Below are 19589 nucleotides of genomic sequence, written 5' to 3'. Positions count from 1 at the left end.
ATATAGATCGGCTACCCATGTCGAAGACCCTGGTTCCCTCCGTGCGCGCTATTACAACAACATGCAATCTTTTACAGCGACTTAACACCTCACAAGCAGAGAAGTCAACAAACAAAACAACCAACATTTGAGGCGTAGATGTTGATTGACTGGCTCATTTCTTAGGGCTACAGTTTGTTTGTTTGAGTTGATGAGACTGAAGAGCCAATTTTTGGTTGGTTGATTGATTGAATATTGATAGACTTAAGGTTCTGAAGGGACGTTTCTATGACAATTCTGCAGGCGGCTCTTCCCACGTTCCTATCGCAAACTCTTCCGTGAGCTCCTCATCAGTATGCTTTGCTGCTGTTGTCGTGCTTGGTGTTGTAAAACCTGCACGAGTCCACCGTTGCAAGCACACCAAAGCAGCCAGTAACTGCGCGCCAATTTTCCGCCTTTGTGGCTCAATTATATCGCCAGTTCCCGCAAAAACGCGCTCACAATCAGAGCTGGAGGCGGGTATAGTCAACACGTCGATCGCCAATCGTGAAAGATGTGGATACTTCGGCTTCAACGATAACCAGTACTGTACAGCTGTTGGACCCTCCTTGTGTTGATCAGACGTCCACATAGGCTCTTTTAACCAGCTATCGTACTCATCCTCCACCTCCAATGTATGCTCGCCGTCCTCATCTAGTATAGCGTCGATAGCGTCGTCAAAGCTGCTCATGGTAGGTTTTGGCGCAGGGGTTGGTGTTGTGGCAGCAGCGGCAGGCTTGTAGGCAGCCCAAACCCGCAGAAACTTCGCGTGCGCGGTGCTCAATTGTGTAGGTTTGTCGCGCCAGAAGCGCTTAGAGTATGTTTTATATCGTGGATGTAGTGCCGTAGCTGCGTAGTAAATGGGACTTTGGAGGATCTTAGTAAAGTAATTGCTCGCTTTTCGCCTCGCGGCTCGCAGGTTGATCGGGATGTGATCTTCGGGCGCCTCAGATGGCTCGTGGTTGACCGATTCGTATGGCCGAAGGCGTGCATCCAGCTCAGTTATCACACTCTCAAATACTGGGATGACCTCGTAGAGTGCGCCAAAACGGCCACACTTGCCGCGGCCTTGGAGGCGATCTGTAGCAAACTTGAGCGGCTGCAGTATCGCCATGTACTCAGTAATCACCGCCCAGTCAGCCGCCGTAAGGCCGTCTGACCTCATCCACCGCGGCACATCAGGCAGCTTGTTTCCTCTAATAGCTGCCTGTTCGTCAGCCTGTTCAGTCTCGCGAATGTGGTACGTGGCGTATGCGTTGATAGCTTGTTGGAGCTGAACTCCGCGCTTAAAGCAGTCGTAATAGCTGTTCCAACGTGTAACACACGGCTTAATTGGCTCGCGAGTGCCGCCGCTGGCGCCTGTGGGCATGCTGTTAACTGCCTCGCGTTGGCAATCTTCAAAAATACTCCACTGCTTCGGCGTGTTGATGTAGTTGATAATATCAAGATACACGCCAAGCGGTCCTTCTTTCCGCCACTCCTTCATGTAAAAATCCTCCATCTTTGTGTTCTCCAGGGCGTTGTTATACGCGTCAGCATCCCTCCCGAACATAATCGTTTGGCCAACAAGGTTAAGTATGTGGCAAGCGCAGCGGAGGCGGCGATCGGAGGCAGAAAAGTGGTACATCGCGGCGAGTTTGTTAACAGCGGTGTCGTTATTGTAAGCGTTATCGAGCACAAAGTAGCCGAGTTTGCTGCGATTAATGCTGAAGGATTGCAGGATTTTGGTTACAGCGTCAGCTATCGCCTCACCAGTGTGGGCACCCACCAGCTGCGGCAGCGCGATGGGTAGGTCAACTATCGCGCCCTTACTGTTGGCGTAGTGAGCAACTACAGAAAAGAAGCCACGTTTGCCGCCTTTTGTCGTCCACCCATCGAAGCTTATATGTACCTTGCTCTCGGCTTCAGCCAACGCGCGCACCACCTGAGGCCGTAGCCAACTGTACAACCTCATCACGAACGCTGACACGCTGTTATGAGACCTCCATAACGCCGCCTCTGCCTCAGGATTAGCAAGCCTGATCATCTTGCGAAAAGCCGGCGTCTCAAACTCGCGGAGTGGTCTGTTGTTGTCGACCAGCCAGAGCGCAGCTGCCTGCCGAAATTCTTGTACGTCGAAGTTTCCTATAGTCTTGTACGCCTCTAGACTAAATTTGACACCGCTTAGAGCTGCCTGACGAAGTGATTGTTGTCCATGTTTGCGGAGAGGTTTGCTTAGGATTGGACCATCTTTGCTGAGCCGATGACCAGGTTTATCAAGCTGGAGGTGCCCGTTGGCGGCAGTGGTTGACTTCGTTACTCGGTGTACACCATTAGGTAGCTTATGAATATGACAGTACTTGCACACAAAGTACAACTCATCTGGGTGGTGAGTACCCTCCTTCCAGACACGCCAGCCGTGTTGAAAAATCCAGCTTGCCTTGCCTCGTGGAGTGCTCAGCGGCGCGACAAACCCCTTTAATCGCGACCAATCGACGCCCTCAAAGTCGCGAAAATCGACGCTCACAGCGCTATCCTCCTCCACCGAAGCCTCAGTGGCAGCGCTAGAGAAAGCTAAAGGCTGTACAATAGAGTCCTCTGGCTTATCAAACATTAACTGCGACTCCCAGGCTGGCTCATCAGTGAGCCGAGAGGCTTGTGAGGCAGCCAAAATAGGCAGTGGTGATGCCCGCCGAGGGCGCTCCTCGGGTTGTTGTACAGGCTTACATGGCGGTTCAATAGCCCGTGTGGGCGGCTCGATAACTTGTGTAGGCGGCTCTGTAGGCGGATCCGGCGTACTTTCTGGCAGCTCTATCGGCTGGGTTGGCTGGCTGCCGTCACCCAACAGCGCTTTGAGCGTAGGTTTGCGCGTACGTTGTGCTCGCTTGAAGGGAGTATCAGCTTCTTCGGCAGCCTCGGGCTTGCGTTTTGCTGGTATAGAGGGCATGGATAAGGCTAAAAGTAAGCCGGAGCCGCGAGAAAGTAAGGTGTTGTTAAATGTTATAAGCCTGATGTCAGTAGCACTAGGAATAGAACATGTGTGAATCGTGTTGTGTATTGTGCTACAGGAATTGAGATCTATGTCTCTGCCAGCTAGCGTTGTGGGCGCTAAGCCTCGTACGTACTAGCCTGGAGTGAGTGAGAGATGGGATGGAACCTAGGTCATATAACTTACACGCGAGTAGGCTTAGTAAGCAAGATCCAACACTAAGAATTCGTCGTTGAGCAGCTATCCCAGAGGCCTCACCTAGGTATCCCCCTCCCTCGCTTACTATCAAACAACACCAATCCTATCAACATTTTGTTCTCAAGATTGGTTGATTGATTGACAGAAATACAGTGGCTAACTGTTGGTTAGTTGGTTGGCTCCGAATCAAACAAATCAAACAACAATATTGATGAGATATTGATTACTGACAACCTTGCTCACAAGTCTAAATTACCAGCACTTACGTTCTTTGCCTTGGTCCCGTCCAAGATTGCGCAACCTCGAGCCTTACAGCTTGTCTCTACTCGGAACGCCAACTATATAATAAGAAAGTACCTTTAGATCTTTCACATACGACCATAGGACATCGACAATAGCGCTTCCCGTTCGCTCAGCGGTACTCAAGCGGTGTACCGGCGGACTAGTAGTCAGGTGGGTGACCACTGGCGAATCCCCGCTGTTGTATGTTTTTGCCATTTTGCATTCCACCTTCATTTCTACCTTTGTTCATAACGCTAGCAGTCCGCAGATCTTTCACATACGACCATAGGACATCGATAATAGCGCTTCCCGTTCGCTCAGCGGTACTCAAGCGGTGTACCGGCGGATTAGTAGTCAGGTGGGTGACCACTGGCGAATCCCCGCTGTTGTATGTTTTTGCTATATTTTTGTTCCGGTCCCTGCATTTTCGTGTTCTTTCTTTTACGCGTATAGCCGTATCCCTTAGCATTATACTGCGATTTCGTTGTAAACCTTGTCATTTGTTTTGGGTCAGTCAAGCCGAATACAGATATAGGGGTCTACGCCATGTTTACTTTTGATATGGACCCGAGCCATCGCTACCGCTATCTTTTCGCTGTGGTGAGTCAGCGGTCGGATGCTGATAGGCGTGCCTGGCGCCTACAGTGGCCTTTGCACACTAGTATATCAAGAACTTCTTGTCACCCAGGTGGTCCCTGAAGTTCTTAGGCGCCCGCAGAAAGTAATGCTGGGGTATACGGACAGCTCAACGGTTTCGTAAGTGAGTATGTGATACAAACGGCCTGCACATACATATGGGATCCTGTTTCGTAGAGCGCTAGTATCATGTATACTACTGCATCATTGTACTGTATGATCCACGAATACTAAAGTCTCGAGATGTGAAGTCATAAATAACATCGCAAAGCACCACCTCTTCTAAACATCTGTATTAATGCTAGGATAAAGTTTGACATTGCCTAGCTTATGCATCGCAGTTTTGCTTTTCGTCTATTCGTGGTGTCATGCAGACCCTGTATGCATACCTTGTTGGCGTGAACTTTGTACCTGTAACCGACCTTTACATACATCACCGTGGTGCGGAGAAGAAAGTTCGATACGAGGTTTGCAATTAGCTGACGCATGCTAGTAGCAGTGTTTTGGAAGCTGCTGCGATGCATCGACCACTAGTAGCACTTCGATGGACAAGTATCTGCACGTGTCATTTTAGAGGCGAGTCTTGCATTTTGTGTCTCCATCGGGTTTGCATGCGTAGAATTTTTCCTACGATATCTACGTCACCGAAGTGTTAAAAAAAATTCTTTGCGGGTTATATATGTGGGGTTCGAAAAGAATTACCCGAGTAGTCTCGAAGGTGCAGGCCTTCGTGGCTTAGTAGATACCACAGTCCGCAACAATCAATTAAGTGGGTCCTAGAAGGTTCAGATTGGATTGATTGATTACCGCTTTAAGCCTAGTAGTTACCTATAGGAGTTTAAGCCCTACCTAGATAGGTAAGTGGGTCTAGGAGAGTGACCGGATTGAATTGATTGTTGCGGAGTCTAGTAGATTGTGAAGGTCGTCCGAAGATGATCTTGGGTTGGTTCTCGGGGATAGAGTGATGCGATGGACACGAGGGTGTATAGCACGATTGGTAGATCGATGTAATATACGGGGAGTTGAGAATCAAGTACTAATCCTTAGATTTCGAAGTTGAACACAATGAACCGTAAGGGCTCATTGCCTATTGTTATATACTAACGAATGTCCTATGTCCTATACGTCCTACGTTGTCCTACACTGTCCCATGCGTGGGACATCGTGGTACATCGTGGGATTCCTTGGGACACACGTGACATGTCCCATGTTGGCGTTCCGCCAAGCTTTGTGGGATGCGGGGCAGGCTTACGTCATTGGTCCTTGTACACCTTTGTACGCCTTTGTCTGAGAAGGGATTCCGACAAGGTCTCCATCCTTCTGCCCTTCATATCTTGCACTGTGTCCTCTCCTTAGGTTCGTAACATAGATACACGGAGGTCTTTCCAAACATCTATATTCGTTACTGCCTCATAAGGTTGTAGGGTCAACTAGTTAACGAGAAAGGAAAGATAGAGAAGAAAGAAAAGAAGAAAGTAGACGAAAAGAGTACAAAGAAAAAAACAAGTAGAAGAGAGAGAAGTAAACAAGAGGAAATAAAGAGAAGAGTGAAAAGATGTAAGGAAAAGAAAAATAAATTTTTGTATAACTACGTAAACGCAGTATAGCTTATTACTTGTGAAGCGGACGCGTTATAAAATTTGCTTGGATTTATCGCTAGCTGTCGAATCGTGAGTATCGGTAGAGACGTCGGCTGCTTGACACTTCGGCCCGACTTCGGCCCACCTTGCGCAGAGCTTAGGTGTACCTTCGTAGCAGCTATGTTCGTAGAAGATCAATACCAATACCAGTCACCAGAAGAACCTCGTTGTTGTTATTCACCCGTACGATCGTACAAGGCCTACCAACACTAGCTTTACAACATATGCGGGGTAGCATTCTAGCAAGTGCGTGAATCACATACAACAACTTCATGTTTACGCATTTAATGGCAGTCGTAGATGAAATTATTTTAGCGAAATTGCAGTGTTTGCCGTAAGTGCGTTTAATATCATTCTGCATATGATATCGTAGAGTACAACAGCTTAGGGTCCCGAATCAATGAATTTCCCCAAAGCGGGGCAGTCTGAAAACTTTTCCCACTATCACTGTATCCGCCCCACCACTTATCTTGCGACACCGCTCCCAACGCGACTTTCCTGTTTCAAACTCACTTTATATTATGAGAAATCGATCATTCTTCCATCAATCAACAATATCCGATATGGTCTAGTGGCTAGGATTTGCCGCTCTCATCGCAGAGTCAGTTCACTGTATAGTGCCGGCAAGGCCCGGGTTCGATTCCCGGTGTCGGAAACATCTTTTTTGCCCATCTTTTGCATGTATTTGCTTAGCGAGCCTTTCTTTTTTGCTTGTGGGAGATTTTTGTCCAAAGACAGCGGTGACTTCAGGGCAGACCGAGTAGCAAACCCCATACTGACTACACGGCAGTACAGGGATTGTCTCTTGTTCTCCGTATGCGAAAGCACGTTATGGTTTATACCCAGGCATCTGCATTCACCTCTGCGAGCTTCCAATGCTGCAAACCACCCTCTTCTACATCTATTACGATTAGAGACCAGCTTGTACTAAGCGCGCTTGTGAGGCTAGCAATTTTAGTTTGTATGTTAAGTGATTGATAGGCCTATGAAGGCATTTGACGATTCTGAATATTCAGCCAAAAAGAAAACGCCAAAGAAAAGGCTCGCTAAGCAAATACATGCAAAAGATGGGCAAAAAATGTTTCCGACACGTAGCTGTATACGGTCAACGCATTGTCTAAATAAACGAAATGATGTTGTTACACAAAAGTCGTCGTCAACACTCCGAATGATCGCTTATAACACAGATAAGAAAACCCGACACAGCTCTGTGATATGCAGGTTCAACGCCGACAGCTACTCCTTCAGCACCGCCGCAGTGTACCCAGTCTTTGCCGTACTTGCACTTCCAACCCCGCCCTTGAGCCAACAGTTGGCGCCGATCCCACTCTCATAATTCTTCCGGAAGTCTGAATTGATCACCGTCGCCTTACATGTAGTATTCATGTCATTCTTCATGGCGTTGTATTGACTACACGCGTCAACGCATTGCTCCAAGGTATATGCAGTGAAGCTCATGAGATTCAGAACCAGTATGTTGGTGCTATCGAGGCAGCTGTACGTATAACGACTACTGATATCCGAGGTTTTGCCTTCCAGTTGGCTCGAGACAAGAAGCGTTGATGGACATGTTGTGTTGATTGACTGGACGGCACCAAAGGGCCGAGCTGTGTAGGCATCTTCATCCTGGCCTGAGTTGGTTGGACTCGCCGATGCTGTGCTTGTTGGTGTCGCCAATGCGGTTGAACTCGCAGCAGCCGCAGCCCTAGTCAAACATTAGAAAAAATGGATAATATCAGTAAGTGAACATCATACTTGTCAGCTTTGTCCTGTACGAAAAGCGCTCCTCCAATACTACCGCCCACGAGCGCACCCACTATGACGATAGAAAGAGAACAGAGGATCCAAAAGTTGCGTCGTCGATGTGCAAAGACCTTTCTCCACATTTCAGCGGGAATCTCGAGTGTACCGTTGTATTCAGATTGATCACTACGTGAGGGCGGATTGGAGGACAAGTGACGTTGTGTCGACCGCGTACGTGTCCGTGTCAAGTCATCAGGGAGGTATTCGCGGTCGTTATCGTGGAACTGTGGCAATTTGGTATCGCTGTTTGGAGAATACCGATTGATTGCCTCGGGGTACGTTTCGGGTTGGGCAATTTGCAGACCATCGGACATGTTGGGCGCCATGGTCCATCAGGCCGAAAAGCCCAAGGTCGGTATTGGGACGGTTAAACGAGTTGTGTAATCAATGTGAGGGACCAAGCAGAGTAAATATGCGTCTTTCCGCTGGGTCGAGCCTCTCGGAACTCGTAATGGCGGCGTGCTCTGTTTGCTGGGCCCAGCCTTCGAAAACTAGTAATGGAGGTGTGAACTCTTGCGGAGTCCAGCCCTGGATGACTAGTAAGTAGGTATGCTAATAATTCGGTTGGATATAGGCGCACTTGCTGCATAACGGCGTGGGGTTGCAGAGATCTCCTGGATTGATCGCTGAAACCATGCGGAGCGACGTCCATGAAACTCTTATCGCGGTACTGAGCGTACGATGTACAATGCTCCCACGTATAGGAGGGCTTGACCAAGTAGATTGGCCACACCGGTGATCAGATAGAGTGGCCCAATGTGGAAATCCCTTGGACCCCCCCTTTATGTTATCTACCCTTACGCAAAGCTTCACAAGCCATTATGCATGAGTTTCAGATGTGGTTAGTACTTTAAGATGAGATGATGTTAGTTGAAATCAGCTTGACCGTTCTTGGTGCTGCTCCTTCTTTCCTCTCTTCAGAGGTCAGTATTTCAGTCAGAAAGGTATGCCCTCGTAGATAGGATGCGATGGCCAAGAGCGCCTAATACTGATGAGCAAACAGCCCCATGTACCGCTATCCAAGAATAATTCCAACGCATATATGTTGAATAACGGACGGTTTTTGTCATCGACAATGCCTGGACCAGACGGTGACAGTATAAGCCCAGCACGAAGGGTTACTGGTTATTCTCATTTGCATTTGACGGCAGCTGACCAGACATCCAACATCAATACCCACGCAGATCATAGCAGAGAAAATTATTCCTGGTTCAGCTTTGCTTAGAGACGATTTTTGGGTGTGCGGTGAAAGTTGAGAGTGAAGACGACAACGAAAGGCGTGAATCGAGCACAGACCACAGTGATGACGTACGTCTTGGACAACACCGTCACAGGACACACAGCGGCGAATCTTGTTGCAACAACTAGACTAGCGCTTCGATATGATCACATGCTGTGGCGCAGCTATGAGGGCATCGTCACCTACGCCAAGTCTTGCGGCTTCCTCACGCGCTACCCTTCTCCAGCTTCCTAGGCAGCAACGAAACACCGCTCTTTCGTTTGCGGTAAGCTGTTCTAAGTTTCTTGACTTCACTTCATCATTTGCACCTTGAATTCTTCTCTCCGATTATTTCTTTCCAAGCGCGACCGTGTTAACAATCTGTAAACACAACACCTCGCCACCTCAACCTCACCTACATCATGGATATCCCTCGCGGCCACGCAGCGATGCCGCTCACAGAGCCTGATTTTCTGGACTTTGTCTACAACTACTTCAAGGCTGAATACTACCCCATCCGGTCTTTCTGGTCTACAGCTACGGCATTTCCCAACCAAACCCAACGATGGATAGCCATGGGTCACGAATTAGCGCCACAGGTCATTCGGCCCGCCAACGCGCAGGCGCAAAAGGATTTGGAGTCTCTGGATTACTTTACAAGAAAGTGGAACCTAGACGCTAGTTTTGTAAGAGGCTTGGTGATTAGGTTCTCCAAGTATGAATTGCACGAACGGCTAGAGAAGAAGCTGTACGAGTGTGCGAGACTGGATTTGATGGTGCGCAAAGCACTCAAGGAAAAGCACTTGATTGATGCATTGTGGCCTAGTCCAGCGCCGCGAAATATTGCAAAGGATTTATTGCAGCAAGGTGTTCAGGTTCGGCAGTGGTATGGCGACATGTTCCACAAGTACTTCCGCGTCTTGCATTCTATCGAGTCGTTCCAACTCCGCCCGGAAGTCGACCACCATATCAAGACAAGCGGAACGCTCATGCTTCTTCCTCATGTAGATCATCTCGTGTTTGGAAATGTGGATCCCATCATTCCTATCGTAGCCAGAGGCGCAGGGTATGCGAATGCAAAAGGACATGACAGGAGGGATAGGACTGTACCGGGTTTTGGCGAGCCAGGCAAGTTCGAGATTAGGTTCGATGCGCCTGCTGAAGTCACCGACACCTTCACTACGAGCGTAGTTCGGCAGTGTGAGTGTATGAAATGTGGGACAAAGCGAGACGTACAGGTGGTGATATCCGTCGATCCAAATCCGACCACCAGAAACGTGAGCAGACACCAAGGAGCGAGACCATCGGCGAGAACTAGTGAACCAATACCTCCCCGCCAGCCTCCCAGACCACAGGCTGTAACTCAGAATGCCAACGTCCCACGGCCATCGACACCGGAGCTCAAAAAGCAGTGTCCCCGCTGCACGTTCCTCAACGACCCCAATCTCACCGTCTGCGAGATGTGCGAAGCAAGCCTCCCAGATACAACCATCAGCAAGCCCCCCAGTCCAGTAGCAGTTACAAGAACACCCTCGCATTCCCACTCGGTATCCGCCCCGCCCCCTACAGCGCCCAACCCACGCCAAGAAGCTCTCAAGAAGGAACAAAGACCCGGAGCGCCAAACAGACACAGTCTAAGCGCCAGTCTCTTCTCAATCTTCCCATTCTCGCAGCAACAGCAACAAGAGCATCGTGCCAAGCTGCCGCCTACGCAACAAGTCCAAACAGAGACAGCCGTGCCATCCAAACCTCAGCAACAGGAGATGAAACAAGAGGCGAGACCGTCTTCCAAAGAAGGCAAAAGGGCACAAGCGGCACCCCCTGTAGTATCTCACGCAGAATCTTCATCAAGACAGCAAGGTCGAGCCACTACCCTACCAAATCGCACCGACACACCACCGGAGCCAGAACTCTCGCGCCATCCCGAAATGACAATGATGCCACTTTCACCCTCACCCCCATCATCTGCTTCGAAACGGCCCGCACCCGCTGGTCTTCCAAGTAATCTAATGGACGACTTTGTGCCCGTTTCCCCAGCATTTGTGCGAGAGGAAGAGGATGAAGATGCGGGATGGGGTTCCATGAGTCGTGAAGAAGCTAGACAGGGAGATACCAGTAGTGATGAAGATGATGATAGAAGAGGGAGCGAAGAGAGGGGGACGGGTATGATAGATTTGGATGCTGTAGCGAGAGAGGAAGCGGATGTTTGGGGGGATAGAGATGACTAGGTGGATGTCGGACTTATTTGTATATACACGGCTTTCTTCTAATATGCATGGATCTTAAAGCTATTCTCCGATAACGCCTCTAGGGATGTCCCCTTTAAAGTGTTGCACTCTTTAGCTACGTAGTGTGATAAGGGTATAATAGAAAAAAACTAGCAAGGAGGAACCTGTCCGTCTCGACGTCTATTCGACCTCCATTCCTTGCTGTCCTGTACGAATCCCGTCCAACGTTACGTCGGTTTCGGCCTCCGGAAGGGATGCGCTTCAGTGTTGAAAACCCAGTCGTCCAGACTGATCATATCGGGCGTACTGAAGATGAGGTAGAAATACTTCAACGTTTCCGCCGTCCAAAAACTCTCCATCTTGTTTTCGATGTTCTGTTCGCGCGTACTCAGCTCCCCATCAGCACCCGGGGCAGACTGGAAGCCTCGGCCGGGGGCTTTGGGCGCAACAAAAGTCACGTCTCGTACTTGCCCATTGGCGTATGGTGTTCGTGTGGCGGTGACGATACTGGAGAACATGTCCCAAGCGTCGTTGAGATATTGGCGATCGCCAGTGATGCGGTACATGATGAAGACGGACTCGATGGCTTCAGGTCTTAGGAGGTACCGTTTATCGCGGATGTTGGTAAAGCCAGTCGGAATTCTGTACTGTTTCACGGCGGATTCCAGGTCCTTGACATACTTACTGCTGTAGTGACGCATCACGCCCTCTTCCCAGGCTGATTCGTTCCATGGGCAAGAGTTGCGAGACTTGCAGGGGACCATGTCGAATGTCTCCGGCATGATGCCAGTCTGTGTAGCAGCATATGCGTAGATGCACCCCTTTGTGAGCTTTGCGCCAAGATCAACATGGCCGGGTTCGTTAAAGAGGCGACCTGCCAAACCAAACATGCCGCCGATGAAGCACGTAAGATGCTGCATCGTTGGGTCTAGATGGACTCCGTCGTCATATGTATAGATATCGCCACACATTAACAGATCCTCCCCATGTGCCTTGTCAGGGACCATGGGCCGGAAGAGCATATGCTCGTCAATTTTCTTGGCTGACTCGCGGTACAGCTTCTCGTACGCCTTGTCCAAACCGCCAAGTAGCGCGTGCATCTTGGGGAAGTACTCGTACGTGCTATCGGCAAGCGCGCCTATAGAAAAGGTACTAGACACGGTGAAATCCTCATTGGCCGCACTCATCATTGTTGGCCACAACCCGGGTATCCTGGTTTTGTCTTGTGCGCGATCCATAAGCCGAGTGATGCGGGCGACGGCGTCGTAGTACTTTGATTCTTCTGTGATTTGGGCAAGCCGAGTAAACTCCATGGTCAGCGAACCAAGGCAAGCAAAGCAAAGGTTGGACTCGGGAGTAAACGCAGTCCTGTCTGTCGCCTTTGCATTTTCCACATGAAGCCAGCCCAGAGGAGTGTTGTTTGTGGTGTCAAAAGCCCGGTAAAGCATCTCTCCGAGTTGCAATGCTTTCTTAAGCAAGATGGGCTTCGCACTCATGTCGTATGCGCTCAACAGCCCTCCCAGGTATCTAATCGTCGTCTCGAAGACGCTAACCGTGGTAAGGTTCGTCCTGCCAAAATCGATGGCCGCGACTGCCTCAACAGCCTCATAGAACTCCTCTTTGAAGCCCATGATCCACAGCGTATCTAGTGAGTCGACCAGCGTGGCGCCCCAGCCGCCAAACGACGCCTCGCCCTGGGCTGTGACGGGCCTAAGCTCATCCTGTGCCCACGCGAACTCCTTGTAACTATTCCAGCTCTGTCTGAACTCGTTCCGTATGGCGACCCTACGTTCCTCACGGTATCTTCGTTGCGCGCGTGTTTCGGGAAAGTGCTTGGACTGAACGGGCGGCAGCTTAAGCGGCGTGCCAGTAGGTAGCGGTATGTAGGATGCGATCTTGTTCACAAAAGGCGCCTCGCGCCAATCGTACGACTGCTTAGACTTGACGTGATCAAAACTCGAGCCATCCTGCATGTAGGCTTCATGATCCTCAAAGGCGACAGCCAGGGGATCAATGGGCTGTGAGAAGAGCCAGTAATAGGCGCCGAACGTGAGGGTACAGAGAAGAGCGTAGAGCAGGAACCGCTTGTGTTGCCTCGTCATGGGTTGTTGGTATGGCGCCCCGCGCGACACTTTGATCCTACGCATTGTGAGATAATGGCTGGAGGCTGTAGTCTCTCATTGAGAATACAATAAGAGCAATGTGGTCGTAAGAAGGCGTAATGCAAGATACTCCGGGTCCGGGGTATTGAGTTATGCAATGTTATACGAGAAAATAGGTGCTACAAAGCAGAGAAGAGTCGCTGTCCTCATGGAATCGCCATAGTAAAGGCCGGGTGGGCGCTATAGGACACCTCTTAAGTAACAAACCATGTAACAGAAGTAAGCCAACTGCCAAGGCAAGACCAATTGCCGATCAAGCGGCAGCTACTGTCCGCTGTGGCGTCAGTCGGCCAGCGCGTGCCGGAGAAATTCAAGAAGGAGCTTACGAGCAACCGTGTACTCTCTTTAAATTGAGGTGCATGTCGCTGATGGTTGCCGGACGCGCTAGAGGCACGCTCCTGCAGATTGGTTCCCGACGTCGCCACTTAGTTATGTGAGGCCTGCAAATGGTGCCGCAAGCCGCGCCACTACCACCATTTTCGGCCACCTGTAGACCTCAAAGCTTGTTCAACGACAATATCCTAGCCCGTGAAACCATCATACGCTCCTTGTTCAGCTATCCAGACTGGCCTAATCCTAAAGACCGATCTTATTATAAATTGGACACAAATTATGTGGAACCTAGCTTTCCTGAGGGGGAAGATATCCAGGCAGCCTACCAACGCCTCAAAGGGTAAGATATTTTCTACATGGTTATTGGTATGCAGACTGATTTTGGCAGGCTCAAGACTGAACACGAAAATGTCAATACCAAGTGAGTGAGACACGTAGCCTCCATTATGGTATCGTAAGATTGATCGACGTTTTGTAGGTTGAAAATTCTTGATCAGCAGAATGAAGAACTATACATCAAGCTGGATGAACTATCACGCCAGCTGACAAAGAAAGAGTAGAGACATCTAGAACCAAGCAGGAGTGCAAGGATCTTGGGGTCAGGTACGTTTACTATGATTATGGCATTACAATATCTTCATATCGCTAACTGGGTAAAAAGAAAAGTCGAGGAGGCTGCCACGCAGTTCTCTAGAATATGGAATCTTACCTGTGCTAGAAAGCTGCAGGCTCGTTTCCCACGCGAAATACGAGACCTAGTCTACAAGCACATGTTGGATGCCGAAACGATACAGAAATGCTACACGTACATGATAGACAAGCCACCAAACGTCAAAACTGTCGAGGACCACTGGGGCTTGCCACACTTCTTCAAATCTTCCTACATGGGTCGGCCCATAGCTCGCGAGATCGTAGAGATGTTGTATACTCTCCTGCCCACTGTTCTCCAGGTCCGCGGCACAGGGAGCCGTGATACGTATGTCTTCGGCTCAATAGTGGCGGAGCGATTCATCTCAGAGGATATTTGGCGCATTGATGTAGCTCCTGCAGAGCTACTGAAAGATTTTAAAATTCTAGTGAACCTAGAAGATGTTGCACTAGACCCAGAAGAAGGACAACTGCTCACAGACCTGTTGTTGAGTATCAAGAACAGAAAAGGCTTCAAGCTCGAAATCCACCTTCACCAAAACAAACTACGACTAAACCTCTGGCCACAGGCCTTTGAGGTTCTTAAACCTATATTGGAAGAATACGAGCGCCAGGATGCAGCAAAGATACTTATCATTCATCGATATGAGAATTATCCCGCTCTTTGGGCTATCGAGGACAATCTCGACAGAGTAGAAACCAAGCTGGAGCTCAACGAGATGATTAATCGCCTTGGGAACAACTGGATGGAAGATGCGACCAAGTTTTCTGAGTCTGTGAGTATTCCCTGTTTCGATATATGCGTACATATCTAACACTCTGATCCAGCATCCCGAAATTGAAGACCGTCACCGCTATTACCTCGTCAGAACAGATGCAGACTGCGAGTCCGACCGTTATCCTGATTTTGCTGCAATCCGAGCTTAGAGACGAGGGTATTACGATTACATGTAACTTAACCACTGCGGTTTAGATATGGCGTATTCGATCAAATGTTCATTAATTTGATTCCATCAGTTCGTCTTACATACGTACATAATACACAGCTAGCCCGCTCAAAGACGCGCAGATCCCAGCACCATGCCCTTTTTCTAAACCCTCATCAGGTCTTTCTTCCAAATGAACGCCAGCTATTGTACAGTGGGCACGAGACCCGTGGAGTGGTGAGGAATATTCGCTAAGATGGACCGTGTAGATGCAAGTAATGTTGAACATGGAAGAGAAGTAACGTGGCCGCGCCTGTCCGGAAATGTGCCCGGACGATGACGATGACGAGAGCGTTTCCGTCGCGTAAAGTGCAGCAAGGTTATCTAATCGATTGCTCTTTGGTCGGGCTCGAAGAAGACCTTTCGTGTTATCTGGGTCAATGTTAGCATATGTTTTGCCCAGGAGTAATGTCTAAACTCACAGCCCAGCCTCCTGCCACAGTCGCGCATATGCCCGAGCTAATGGCCATTTGTCTTGTCCCCCGTGTGCTCTTGAAGAGGGCGCCACTCAGCGCGCCCGCCACTATACTGTTACTTGTCTCATGCTTCCCCCGGTAGTGACCAATGGTGCTGTTTATTCCATTGTAAACCATGGCAATCACGCCCGCGCTGTTGCCCAAGAAAGGCCCTCTCCGGGTTACCGCATTGAGTACACCGTTGATTCGCAACCGTGGCGGCATACTCGGCGGGTTCTTTTGTAGCCCCTCAGCTAGTCCCCATGCTCCCCCAATTGTTAGGGCAGATAGATACGATACTCCGGTGCCATAACATAAGTCGTCTGACCAGCCGCGAGATGGGAGGGCTGATTGTGCGCCGGGTAGATCTGATAGGACTGAGTCTTCTAGTGATAGATAGTCGAGTGTGCCTTGGTTAAGGCCAGCGAGCGGGTGCAGTTGCGAGGGATCGAGAAGAAATTCTGAGGGGTTCTGAATGGCCGTGTTGGGGTCGAAAGGCGTGGGTTGGAAGGTGTCTTCTTTTACAAAGTCGGAATTTTGGGGCGATTGTGTAGCCGTTTCCTTGGACTTCCGCCCTGTTAGGGAGTCCCAGCTAGATGCAGTCAGTAAGGGCGAAATTGCCAGGAAATACATAAGGAAGATTGACATACATGCCCATCTTGAAGAGGTCGAATTATGAGGGCGTAAAGATGGCGAAAGGCTACACCTGGCGACGACCAATACTCCGGAACACACAGAGGACCAGAAAATACAGCCGGAATCAAAGGAATTGTGCACGATTCAAGGTGGAGATGCGCAGACAATGGCGGCGTGGGCTGGGGCGGCGGCGGTGATGTCGCGAAAAGTTCTGGCGAGCAAGCCGGGGCAGTGACGAACGACTAAACGCACAGACCATGCTCGAAGGCTCGTTGCTTCCGAGCTCGGAAAGAAATGTTCGCAAACAGCCCACCACTCGGAAACATAAGACAACAACGTCATTAAACACGCCCACCATGTCGCTCCCCGAGTTCAAGCAAAACTTCCTCAAGGACTGTGTCTCAGCTGGCGCTCTTAAATTCGGCACCTTTACGCTCAAATCCAAGCGCATATCACCTTACTTCTTCAATGCGGGACTCTTTCACAGGGCTGACCTGCTGCGCTCCATATCCTCAGCGTATGCGCACACACTCAAGACACATGGCGACTCAGACCCTTCGTTCCAATGGGACATTCTGTTCGGACCGGCCTACAAAGGCATTCCCCTAGCCGCCGCATCAGTCGACAAGCTCGCTGATCTAGACCTTGCCAAGTACGGTCAGAAGAGTTACAGTTTCAACCGCAAAGAGGCAAAGAACCACGGTGAGGGTGGAAACATAGTTGGCGCGAGTCTGAAAGGAAAGAAGATTGTCATTGTTGATGATGTCATCACTGCGGGCACTGCCATCAGGGAGGCTATCGACATCATCAAGAGGGAAGGCGGGGAGTTGGTCGGAATCATCGTCGCTTTCGATAGGCAGGAGAAGACACCTACACCCAATGACGATGACGGGAAGCCGGGACCAAGTGCGATTGGCGAGGTCAGGAAACAGTATGGCATTCCTGTCCTTGCGATCTTGACGTTGGATGATGTCGTCGAATACCTGAGAAGTCTGGGCGGAGAAGAGGATTTGAAGAAGCTGGATGAGTATCGGGCCAAGTACAAGGCGAGCGATTAAGCGCTTTGCAATGCGATTCAAGACGCACCATGCTCGGATTCCAGTTTGTTCATGATATATGACTAGACTCGACTCTATTATCATTCGTAACATCTACAGAATATCGTTGATGGTTCGATTGCACAAGAACCCCGTAATGCAGCATGTAATGAAAAACGCTAAATGCTGGTATAAGAACGCTACAACAAATAAACCAGGTATCAAAGAAATAGACAGAACAGAAGCTTCTCGCTTCCCATTAAGCAATAAAGTGTCTCATCTCTACAACACGGAGTTGTCTAGGGACCACATTCACCGGAATCATTGAAACAATCATCCCCAAAACACTCAACGTCATTATGCCGCCAACTCCTGCGCCTCACTCTTCGGTCCGTGATTATGCGCATACTTTGTGCTATCGGGCATCTCACTCGTGCCGTGGCCATCCACCTCCGCGGCAGCATGGGCATCATAATACGAGTGCCGCGTATCAATTTCTGCCGGACTATAGGCAGGGGCGGGCCCGTATCCTGCATTGCCCATCGCATGTCCATCTTTATCTGCACCAGCACTCTTGGCTGATTTCCTCCGACGCCACCAAAAGATCGCGAATCCAATGGCTGCAAGAGCGACCACGCCGCCGACGGCGGGGCCGGCGATCCACGCTTTGCTTGACAATGAGGTGTCATCGTTGGCAGAAGGGGCTGGAGTGGGGGCAGAAGAGGGAACGTCGATGTTGTGGATGACAGCGTAAGTGGAGAATGATTGGTTCGTGATAATGCTCGTGGTATTTTGTAGGTAGCAGTTCTTGTACCCGCCCTGGAGTGTGGAGTCGAACAGTATAGCTCTGCACGCCTTGTCGCTGGATGCACAAGCTTCCATGCAGGCAGTTATATTCTGCACATGTAAGCTCGTAATGTTTGTGCCTTGATTCAGCTGTCCACAGTGGATATCGAACATGACCCCACTCTGATTTTCGTCTCTACTATATTCGGTAGTATAGGAGGGGCGCAAGGGGCACTTTGTGTCGACCTGGTCAAACTGTGTTATCTCCGCAGAATGGAAGACACCAGTGTTCTTGACGGGGTCTCCGAATCCAGCATCCGTACCGGTTTTGGGCCAGCAGTTGGCGAAACCAATCTCAAGACCGGGATTCCAGGAAACAGAACGACAGAGTGGATGCTGATCAACACATATCGCCATGCAGTCTTCGAGCGTCGCCGCATGGTAGAAACCTGAGTATGGGCTTGGCAAACATGGGTATCCACTGAAGCAAAGGTCGTTGCCCCCAATAACCTTTCCGCAGTGGGTGGTGTATTGCATCCCACTGACGCCGGGCAGGGTGTTGATCGACAAATCGGTATTCGGGCATGCTGTATCGTATCCCTTCATATCTTTCCTGTCGACGAGTGCGGAATAGTGGCCAGCCAACGGCACAAGGCTTGCGGTAGAGACGTTGCTGTTCCTTATCCAACACGCGCCGGCGCTCTCGACCCAAACGACACCAAAGCAACCTTCGCCATTGCCCCAATAGCGTGAGCAGTGCTCCATACATTCTGGATAAGTGTTTGTCTGAAAGGATTTACCGAAACCGTTCTCAATTATTGCATCTACCATTTGTCAGCCACGGATCCTTTGGGAAACGCTAGCGCGACCTCGTGCTCACCATTGAACGGGTTGTTCTGCTCGCAGTACGAGGTAAAGTTGAGGCCATTTCGCGATGTGTAGGTAACGGGGCATTTGGTCGCATTGTCCTGACGTACTTCGAGATCGCGACTGAGTATACGGTCTGAGAAACCTGTTCGCGTCTTAGTATATGGTACTTATGATCGTATTTGATGTCCGATCAAACCTACTCGTAGGTGTTGCAAGGGCAGCATTTGCACATATCAGAGCCAGCAAGCTCTGTCTTGACAATCTTAACATTTTGCTGGCGATCTGCTTCGTGTAGCGCGTCGAATAGCGACAAGGACGAAGTGTTACCCGTAGGCCGTACAATGTACGAGGCCTGAGATATGTAACTCAGGTACAGTACCAACGGAGGAGAACAAGCTCAGGAACAAGCGAAGCAGATATGAAGTCATGGGTGGTAGGAATCCAGCGCAGAAGAGCGGGACATGAGGCCCCCAATCTACTAACTTAGGGGATCGTCCATAACACTGCCCGGATTGCACATTGCACAACGGGGTTGTGGCCCCAACATGCGACTCAAGGCTGTCAGTTCCATAAACGCTATGCAGCCACACGCATCGTGAGTGGTTGGTGTAGAAGAGTAGGGTTGATCGGATTAGCACCAGGCTGCCATGGGCGGGCTGAGCAGGACGTGAATGGAGGCCGTTG

The 19589-nt window shown here is 49.9% G+C and overlaps 8 protein-coding genes across 8 annotated transcripts; 3 read left to right on the top strand and 5 right to left on the bottom strand.

Moving 5' to 3' along the window:
- Positions 1–265: 265 nt before the first annotated feature.
- PtrM4_071100 (Dimer-Tnp-hAT multi-domain protein) lies at positions 266–2944 on the bottom strand (the record flags this gene model as incomplete). Its single annotated transcript, XM_066105935.1, has 1 exon — positions 266–2944. One exon carries the CDS (start codon positions 2942–2944, stop codon positions 266–268), a length of 2679 nt encoding a protein of 892 aa, XP_065964562.1.
- A 4034-nt stretch (positions 2945–6978) lies between these two features.
- On the bottom strand, positions 6979–7859 carry PtrM4_071090 (uncharacterized protein; the record flags this gene model as incomplete). The annotated part of the gene is made up of 2 exons (XM_001941583.1): positions 6979–7447; positions 7498–7859. The coding sequence occupies 2 exons, from the start codon at positions 7857–7859 to the stop codon at positions 6979–6981; spliced, it is 831 nt and encodes a 276-aa protein (XP_001941618.1).
- Positions 7860–9186: 1327 nt separating this feature from the next.
- On the top strand, positions 9187–10992 carry PtrM4_071080 (DUF1421 multi-domain protein; the record flags this gene model as incomplete). The annotated part of the gene is made up of 1 exon (XM_001941585.1): positions 9187–10992. One exon carries the CDS (start codon positions 9187–9189, stop codon positions 10990–10992), a length of 1806 nt encoding a protein of 601 aa, XP_001941620.1.
- Positions 10993–11219: 227 nt separating this feature from the next.
- On the bottom strand, positions 11220–13139 carry PtrM4_071070 (Glyco-hydro-47 domain containing protein; the record flags this gene model as incomplete). The annotated part of the gene is made up of 1 exon (XM_001941586.1): positions 11220–13139. One exon carries the CDS (start codon positions 13137–13139, stop codon positions 11220–11222), a length of 1920 nt encoding a protein of 639 aa, XP_001941621.1.
- A 461-nt stretch (positions 13140–13600) lies between these two features.
- Positions 13601–15062, top strand: PtrM4_071060 (uncharacterized protein; the record flags this gene model as incomplete). The annotated part of the gene is made up of 5 exons (XM_066105934.1): positions 13601–13827; positions 13876–13908; positions 14043–14090; positions 14149–14911; positions 14964–15062. 5 exons carry the CDS (start codon positions 13601–13603, stop codon positions 15060–15062), a joined length of 1170 nt encoding a protein of 389 aa, XP_065964561.1.
- Positions 15063–15445: 383 nt separating this feature from the next.
- On the bottom strand, positions 15446–16234 carry PtrM4_071050 (TIM22, Mitochondrial import inner membrane translocase, subunit TIM22; the record flags this gene model as incomplete). The annotated part of the gene is made up of 3 exons (XM_001941588.2): positions 15446–15493; positions 15544–16168; positions 16227–16234. 3 exons carry the CDS (start codon positions 16232–16234, stop codon positions 15446–15448), a joined length of 681 nt encoding a protein of 226 aa, XP_001941623.1.
- A 334-nt stretch (positions 16235–16568) lies between these two features.
- On the top strand, positions 16569–17270 carry PtrM4_071040 (PyrE, Orotate phosphoribosyltransferase; the record flags this gene model as incomplete). Its single annotated transcript, XM_001941589.2, has 1 exon — positions 16569–17270. One exon carries the CDS (start codon positions 16569–16571, stop codon positions 17268–17270), a length of 702 nt encoding a protein of 233 aa, XP_001941624.1.
- A 336-nt stretch (positions 17271–17606) lies between these two features.
- PtrM4_071030 (PAN-1 domain containing protein) lies at positions 17607–19175 on the bottom strand (the record flags this gene model as incomplete). The annotated part of the gene is made up of 3 exons (XM_001941590.2): positions 17607–18859; positions 18916–19047; positions 19106–19175. The coding sequence occupies 3 exons, from the start codon at positions 19173–19175 to the stop codon at positions 17607–17609; spliced, it is 1455 nt and encodes a 484-aa protein (XP_001941625.1).
- Between the last annotated feature and the right edge of the window lie 414 nt (positions 19176–19589).

The sequence above is a fragment of the Pyrenophora tritici-repentis genome, chromosome 2 (assembly GCF_003171515.1).
Source record: "Pyrenophora tritici-repentis strain M4 chromosome 2, whole genome shotgun sequence".
Taxonomy (NCBI): domain Eukaryota; kingdom Fungi; phylum Ascomycota; class Dothideomycetes; order Pleosporales; family Pleosporaceae; genus Pyrenophora; species Pyrenophora tritici-repentis.
This window is presented reverse-complemented; position numbering and strand designations above follow the sequence as displayed.